The sequence below is a fragment of the Carassius gibelio genome, chromosome A2 (assembly GCF_023724105.1).
Source record: "Carassius gibelio isolate Cgi1373 ecotype wild population from Czech Republic chromosome A2, carGib1.2-hapl.c, whole genome shotgun sequence".
In the NCBI taxonomy this organism is placed as follows: Eukaryota; Metazoa; Chordata; class Actinopteri; order Cypriniformes; family Cyprinidae; genus Carassius; species Carassius gibelio.
The window spans coordinates 28551621-28559767 of NC_068372.1; the positions used below are offsets into that span (position 1 = coordinate 28551621).

Consider the following 8147-nt stretch of genomic DNA (forward strand, 5'->3'; position numbering starts at 1 on the left):
GAGTAAATCTAAATATAAAAGTTTAATGTAAGTTAAATATTAAAGTTGAGGAACACAAGAGTCCGATGGGACAGGTGATAAATATCAGGTTTGAGACTAAGAGAAATATTATTATTTGTCTGTAAGAGGTTTGTTCTGATATATTAAGCACTTTTTCTGCTGTTTAGAGTCTGAATCTGTTCAACAAGCATTTACTGAATTAGAAATGTTCCAGTAAGTGCGAGCAGATGTTTCTTCTGAGTCCAAGGTCCATGTGTGCACAAGGCTTTAATGTCTGTTTGATTTAGCTCTGCCCGTGGCTTAGTTAACTGGCTGAAAAGATGAAATGAACGATGACAGTCATTTGATCTAGCAGTGATTAATTATGTAACAAAAAATGTAATCCAAACATGTGATGTAAAGCTAATATGGCAGACAAACAGAAGTTGCAGTTCATCATATTTAATTGGCTGGTTATTGGGATTTTTTTTATGTGCACTGTCACTGAAAGCCAATGTTAATTGATTTTTCTTTCTATTTTGTCTTTTCTATACAAATATCTAAAAATGCATAAATCAAGAGACATTTACTTTAAAAGCAAAATGACTTTAAAAGATGTTAAATCTTGTTTTATTATTATTTTGTTCATTTGAGATAAACAGCCGATTATTTATCAATGTATGTTGTTTATTTGTTTTACTTTTTTTTTTTTTATTCTAAAACTTTGTTCATTTCCAGACTTTGTATTTTCTTAGTAATATTCAACTGGTATGTCAATAATATGCACTAATAATATTGCATTATATATTTTAATTTGTGATTCAATCACTTTTTTACCTGTAAAAAGTCTCCTATTGCATGCTATTGGTAATACTGTATATATGTTTTTAAAATATTTCACAGGCAAACAATTTTCTGTGAAGTGAGAATGTATGTATTTGTATGATATGTGGTAAAAAGCAAGTAAATCATCAACAAAATTACATCATCAACAAAAATGCTAGCATGCTTAGTTTATTTTAATATTAATGACCACCTTGAAACAGACTGTTTTTGTAACATTGCACAAATAAGAATTTAATGTTGAAATGTTGTCTTTTTTATATATTAAACAAAAAAAGCACATTTATAAACAAACATGTGTAATGTATCATATTGAAAGCTGTTTTGTGAGTCATGCTGATTTATGGCAGTGGCAGATCAGTCGAAAGTGTTGCAGAGATCCTTCTGACAGCACTTGATGTTGACGTAAGCGTTCTGTTTCACCATCTCACACCCTGACATGGACATGCACTTCTGGTAATGACCGTCTGTTTCAAACAAAACCACAAACACAAGACATTTAATTATTTAACAAATGGTTAATGTCATGTCATTAACAGCAGCAGCTCTTAGTTATTGTCTAAAGGTGATCAGAGTGGGTTTAATCACTCACATGGACTTCTGCGGAACCTGGCAGCAGCACATGCGTCTTTGTCTGAGGGGCAGGTTACGGTGGTGACCTCACAGGCCCCTCCTGCTTTTGCTGGGACACAGTTCAGGCAGTCCAGGGCCGAGCCTTATAAACACACGGGACAATATTTGAGTTCACATTTCCTATTTGTGCAGATGCACCCTTACATGGACATAAACCCTGTATGTATAAAAGTCTTTGACCTCGTGGTTTGAACCGTTTTTGCTGCTCTCATGTTGACATTTCAGACCTTTCATGCATCATGAATGATCTGAAGTCCATTTTATGACAAGAAATCAATAATCACACACTGCTTTTGACTTCAGACCATTGCATGGATTTTTACTTATGATGTTCAGCATATTTTCTTATATTTACTTGAAATGTATAGTGATATGAAAAAGATAATCAGTACAATTTGTTTTTTATATTTTTACCAGAAATGCAAAACCTGCCCTCATGCTATATGCAAAAGTTCAACTATTTCTTATTTTCTGTTGCTCTATCCAATCATATTTCAGCACACAAAGCATATGCATCGAATGATTATGTTCAGTGCATAATAGATGATCTCAATACCAATTTTAACATCAAAGAATGTAAATAGTTTAATTAATGTATAATTAAATAAAGATGATGTACAGTACAGTGCTTAATTTAAAACTTAATTTACTGTTTTTCCAGACTTTTAGACCCTACTGGGTTTAGGTTATTTCAATAGTTCATTCTACAGACGATATTCACTAATAACAGCAATACATATCAATCTGTAATTTGCTAATTTTAATGTTTCCGCATGTAAAGTTTAATATTTATGACAGGAAATCAATAATCACACTCACCGCCTGTCACAACCAGCATGAGAACAACAGCCAATACCAGGAACTTCATCTTTCTGGGAAACAAACCGAAGAAGAGAGACTTATTTCATTTAATATCTTAGGAAAACTGGGAATATAAGTCTAAATAGTATTGAAACACATACTAAACCAACCAATTGAAAGCAAACCAAAGCATCATAAATGTACTAAAAACGAACAATTACTGTGATTAGTCTGATATTTCCCAGAGTAGATCAATAAAGGTTTATATGGTGCTTTATGATGCATCCCTGATATGTGCTTTAATGTATTGTAAAAATATATATATATAAAAAAAAAATTAAATCAACATTCATAAATAAAACTGTGTGTGAAGTGTAACTCACCTTAGTGAAACTGTTCTTCTTCTGTCTGTATTTCTATATGAAACTTCACCTTTATCCCACAGTTTCTTATCAGCTACCTCCTCTCTCTCTTTTTCTTTCTGCAAACAAACCAAGCCCTGTCATATGCAGCACAGTAAAATCAATGGTCTTGACACAAGAAAATGAAAAATATGTCTCTTTTTTATGTGTGTAACTTTGTGTGTTTGCAGGGTGTTGTGCAATGTTGTAATCGCATGTATGCAATTTCCTTCCTGCAGCTTCCCAGCTGGGGTCATGAAGACGAACAAATAGATAGATAGATAGATAGATAGATAGATAGATAGATAGATAGATAGATAGATAGATAGATAGATAGATAGATAGATAGATAGATAGATAGATAGATAGATAGATAGATAGATAGATAGATAGATAGACAGACAGATAGACAGACAGACAGACCGCTGATAGACAGACAGACAGACAGACAGACAGATAGATAGATAGATAGATAGACAGTAAGACAGACAGACAGACAGACAGACAGACAGACAGATAGACAGATAGATAGATAGATAGATAGATAGATAGATAGATAGATAGATAGATAGATAGATAGATAGATAGATAGATAGATAGACAGACAGACTGATAGATAGATCTCTTGTGGTACGTCTCTTGTGGTCTAGTTCTTGTGGTGTTTATGTTCTTCAGCTGTGTTGTTTTGACTGTGTTCCAGCAGCAGTCGTTCTCACACCCAAACACTGACAGTAAATCAGAGCTTTAACACAATTGATTGTGCCATTGTGCATCTCACCCTCCTGAACTCCGATATCAGCAGAGCAGTGTAAGAGAAACTGTCCATGATGCAGAAACCGCTAAGCTCTCCATTGTGCCACTTTTGTGGGCAAAACCTCGCGATAACACCTCAGAGCGTATAGGCCACATATATCAGACAGTCCGGATTTTTCCCTCCGCTTGTTCTCTCTTTCTTTTTCTCGCTCTCACTCCACTGGATAGTTGCTCAGGATCCAGGCAGGGAACGATGTCACAATATTCAGGGAAGGTGAGAAGTATATTTCAGGGAATATTGTCTGTCGTCTGCTGAAACAGTTTCATATATATACTGTACTTTTGAAATATGTAATAGATATTTGCATACTAATATAAAAATACACAATATTTTTTTTGCATAGTTTGCAATTTGCACAACTGTAGTTGCATAGCTACAATACCAGTAAAAGCATCTCATTCACCGAAATTAATGCACTCTTAAATGAATGCATATATTTACATGAAATATCTCAGTGCACGCATTCTGTGCTGCAGAACACAACAAAAACAATAAGAACACATTTGCATCTGTTCTGTCTTTATGTTTACTGGCCTAAACTAAAATAATAATAATAATAATAAATTAAACTTTTTTTAACATTCACATTATCATTTTGCAGATGCTTTTATCCAAAGCAACTTACAATTGGGAATATATATAAGTAAAATACATAAAGTAAAATGAATAAATAGCTATTTTTATGAAGAAACATGGATCTAATAATTTTTTTTTAATTTGCACTAATAGCTGAAAAATAGCTGAAAAATCTTAAAAAGAATCATAATGTTCCAAGCAAAAAAAAAAAATATATATATATATAAATATATATATATATATATATATATATATGAACTTTTTGCTTGGAACATTATGATTTTTTTTATGATTTTCAGCCAATTCTAGCTGATGCTTTCCTGATTATCATAAACTATTTTTGCAAATTTAACTAAGCCTCAACTTTGCAGCCTAATAGATAACTTTACCGTGGTGAAAGATTATAAGAAAAAAAAATCTGAATTTTATGTCTTGACAAACTTCAAGGCATAAAAATGTATGTGCATTACAAACAAATGAAAGACTTTACATTTTATGAAACATAAATTACTGTTGAGCCTGGCGATGCCAGCTGTTTATTTTTGGACTTATTCTTAGGAATCAAACTGTGATCTTGAGTTTACCTTCAAATATTATGAAATGTATATAATATTCGACTTACAATTCTCACTGTGGAAAAATGTCAAATTTTTCTCATTTGCTCCATTTGTTCTGCTGGTTTAATGCCAAGATGGAGTAAGAAACTTCACAAGATGGAAAGTGTTCACAGCGTGACACTGATTAATGAATCTCACACTGTGAACTCATGTAGAGTCTGTTACACCACTGGTGACTGTAGTTGAATCAAAAACCTCAATAAATCAAGAGTTTTTCCTGTGATTGGCACTAAATCAAGCCTCCGTCATCTTCCAGATAGTGTTCTACGAGGGGAAGTGCTTCACAGGTCAGAAGCTGGAGGTGTTTGGCAACTGTGAAAACTTCCAGGACCGTGGTTTCATGAACAGGGTGAACTCTATCCGCGTGGAGAGCGGGGCCTGGGTGTGTTTCGACCATCCTGATTTCAAGGGACAGCAGTACATGCTGGAAAAAGGAGAGTATCCTGATTTCCAACGTTGGAATGGCCACAATGATCATATGGGCTCCTGCAAGCCAATCAAAATGGTGAGGATGAAAAGACTTCATTAAAAGATATAGTGTACTGCTAACTACACTGAGAGAAAAAGACAAGTAAATGTAATGCCAACTTAAAATACATTTGAAATGTGAAATTTAGATTTTTTTTCTTTTTCTTTTCTGTAAAACATACTCCAATAATCTTTTCTTTATTTACAACTCTAAAAAACTTATTTTCATTTTCTGTACTGTAATTTTACTGTAGTTAAACTCAAACATAAATAAAAAAATTAATAGAATGTTAAAAGACATAAAAATTTAAAGCTATGTAGACATATGTTTCAAAAAGATAATGAAAGTTACTAGAACTTACAAAAACAAAAGCAATATAAAAATAAAAACTACATCAAAATATTTAAATATCTAAATTAACGCTGTGCATTATACTAATCACATTAGATTATTTTAGTCAACAAGTATTCAATGCACAAAGAAAATATGCATTCTGCAAACAATATATGCTAATTCTAGTCTGGAAGTATTTCTGTTACTTGTCTGTCTGTCATGCTGTCAAGGGTCAAACGTCTGACCTCTGAGATCTTCTGTCTTGACTGTATGATTTGTTTTCAAATGTGACACTCAGTGTGCTTGTCTGTGTCTGTCAGCATGGGGAGCACTACAGGATGGAGCTTTTTGAGGGTCAGAACTTCACCGGTCAGTGTGTTGAACTGTGTGACGACTGTCCCTTCCTCCAGAGCTCCGGATTCAGCAAGAACTGCCTCAACTCCGTTAAAGTCTATGGAGACGGAGCGTAAGTTCTGCATGGCCTAACATCAAACAATGTTTTATAAGGCAATCCAAGACTGAAAGCATAAAATATCCCAAGGTCCCATAAATCTTGAATTATATATATCATTTTGCATTTATTGATTGAGAAATTGCAGCCTAAAATAATACAATTTAAATGATGCACAAATGCAACAGCAGTCATTCATTTTTAAAGTCATTCACACATGAGAACCAATTGCAAATAAACAAAATAAATCAAATGTTTCTTTCTCTCCGCCGGTTTAGCTGGGTCATGTACGAGGAGCCAAACTATCGTGGCCGCATGTACGTTGTGGAAAGAGGAAACTACTGCTCATTTATGGACTGGCAAGCCGAGGAACCCAACATCCAGTCTATCCGCAGGGTGGTCAACTATTTCTAAACTTTCACATCCCAAAACTGCCTCACTCTCAAAAGAAATTCAATGTTTCAAAGTATACTTACCCCAAATGATAAACCAAATGAACCTTAACTTTGATTTACATTACTGAAACTTTTTATTATTCAATTATGAATCAGTTATTTGAGAAGAAAATGCAATTAGCAAATAAATATTCTTGTATGTTTTATTTTGTATTTGTATTGAGGCAATGAGTTGAAATAAAAGTGAAGAAGTTGCTGTTCTCTTTCTCTCTCTCTCTTTCAGATTTCCAAACATTCGCTGACATGTAAAAACACACTTTTTTTTAATAAAGCATTCTCTATTACCTCTAAACATATATAACCACATATACCAGTGCATATTTTTTCTTAATTCATACAAGAAGCATTTTTTATTTAAGCCTGAAGCAACCGTTTGAAGTTAGAAATGTCATAATGATGGATTTGTTTTCTAAAAACACAGAGCTTTTCACTTTACAAAAATGTTATTAGATGCCCAGGAGTGGTGTGGATTACTAGTGGATCATTATGATGTTTTTATCAGCTGTTTGGACTCTCATTCTGACGGCACCCATTCACTGCAGAGCATCTATTGCTGAGTGATTGATGTGATGCTAAATATCTCTAAATCTGTTCGGTTGAACAAAGAAACTCATACACATATTGAGTGTCCTAAGGATGAGTAAATAGTCAACAAATTAAACATTTTTGGGTGAATTTTTCCTTTAATATATATTTGACACCTGTTGTGATCTTCTGGAATCTGATGCATCTTTTTTCTTCAGTTCACTTCACAGAATCTTCTCTGAGCAGCTCATTTAAGCTCAAGGTAACACAAAAACACAGTGGCCCTGTTTGCTCCTCACTTTGCCAACAGTGCGAGTCTTTGTATTAGAAAGTTTGTGAGAGGGGAATATCCTGGGTTTGTTCGTGACAGCTGAGTATCCGAGGTCTGGGGGAGGAATGTGACCCTCTGAAGTTTTTGTTAGTGGGTGGGAACAGGACGAACAAAGCCGTGACCTCTGGGGCCAAGCAGCACTATGGGGTTCTCTCACTCTTTGTGTCGTTGATTGGTTGTAGAGAAGAAACGAGTGACATGCCTAAGATCAGCTCTGACTTTCAGAAGTCTGTCCAGGTCATAAAATAATGTGTTTTAGTTGCAGGTGACATGTTTGTATGTATTTGTTTCACAGTTTGAACAATACAAATTAACACAAATTGAACACAGACATTTACTTTAGTATAGTTTAGCTTTATAGGTTTTATATTTGAGTCAGTGGTGAAGCAGGGCTAATTTTAATGTGTTTTAAAATACATAATATAGTTGAAATAGTGCAGATGAGCACATCTGTAGTATTTGATTTTACTCATTTGTAAAAAGCCCATCAACTACTAAAGTAGTGTACTTGTTCATTGTTCAGGCTTTTGGGACCCTATTTTATTATTATTATTATTATTATTATTTTGAGTGGGATTGCCATAACTTGTATCGAAAAAACAGTTTTATTTTATTTTAAATAATATAATAAATCAAGCACATTATTTGTACTTTTTTATTTTAGTGTTTCAGACTTATCAATGTATATCATTTAATTATATATTTTATTTTACATATTTATATATTTTAAAATGGTGGACTGCTAAAATAGTATAATTTTCTTCAAAATGTTTTGTTCAAATATAAGACCATTTTATTATTCTTATAAGTTTTACATGTAACATGAATTATCTACAAAGTCAACACTGTTTAATTTTAATATTTTTAATTAAATGTAATTAATGTATTTGTTACTTTTTTAAGTAAACATTATGGATAC

At 33.3% G+C, this 8147-nt stretch overlaps 2 protein-coding genes across 2 annotated transcripts; one reads left to right on the plus strand and one right to left on the minus strand.

Moving 5' to 3' along the window:
- Window positions 1-977: 977 nt before the first annotated feature.
- On the minus strand, window positions 978-2811 carry LOC127937421 (CD59 glycoprotein). Its single transcript, XM_052534278.1, has 4 exons — window positions 2640-2811; window positions 2275-2327; window positions 1415-1537; window positions 978-1289 (listed from the first exon to the last, which is right to left on the minus strand). Exons 2-4 carry the CDS (start codon window positions 2321-2323, stop codon window positions 1180-1182), a joined length of 282 nt encoding a protein of 93 aa, XP_052390238.1. The 5' UTR covers window positions 2324-2327; window positions 2640-2811; the 3' UTR covers window positions 978-1179.
- Window positions 2812-3542: 731 nt separating this feature from the next.
- On the plus strand, window positions 3543-6568 carry crygn1 (crystallin, gamma N1). The gene is made up of 4 exons (XM_052534276.1): window positions 3543-3684; window positions 4921-5169; window positions 5787-5932; window positions 6196-6568. The coding sequence occupies exons 1-4, from the start codon at window positions 3664-3666 to the stop codon at window positions 6329-6331; spliced, it is 552 nt and encodes a 183-aa protein (XP_052390236.1). The 5' UTR covers window positions 3543-3663; the 3' UTR covers window positions 6332-6568.
- The last annotated feature ends 1579 nt before the right edge of the window (window positions 6569-8147 follow it).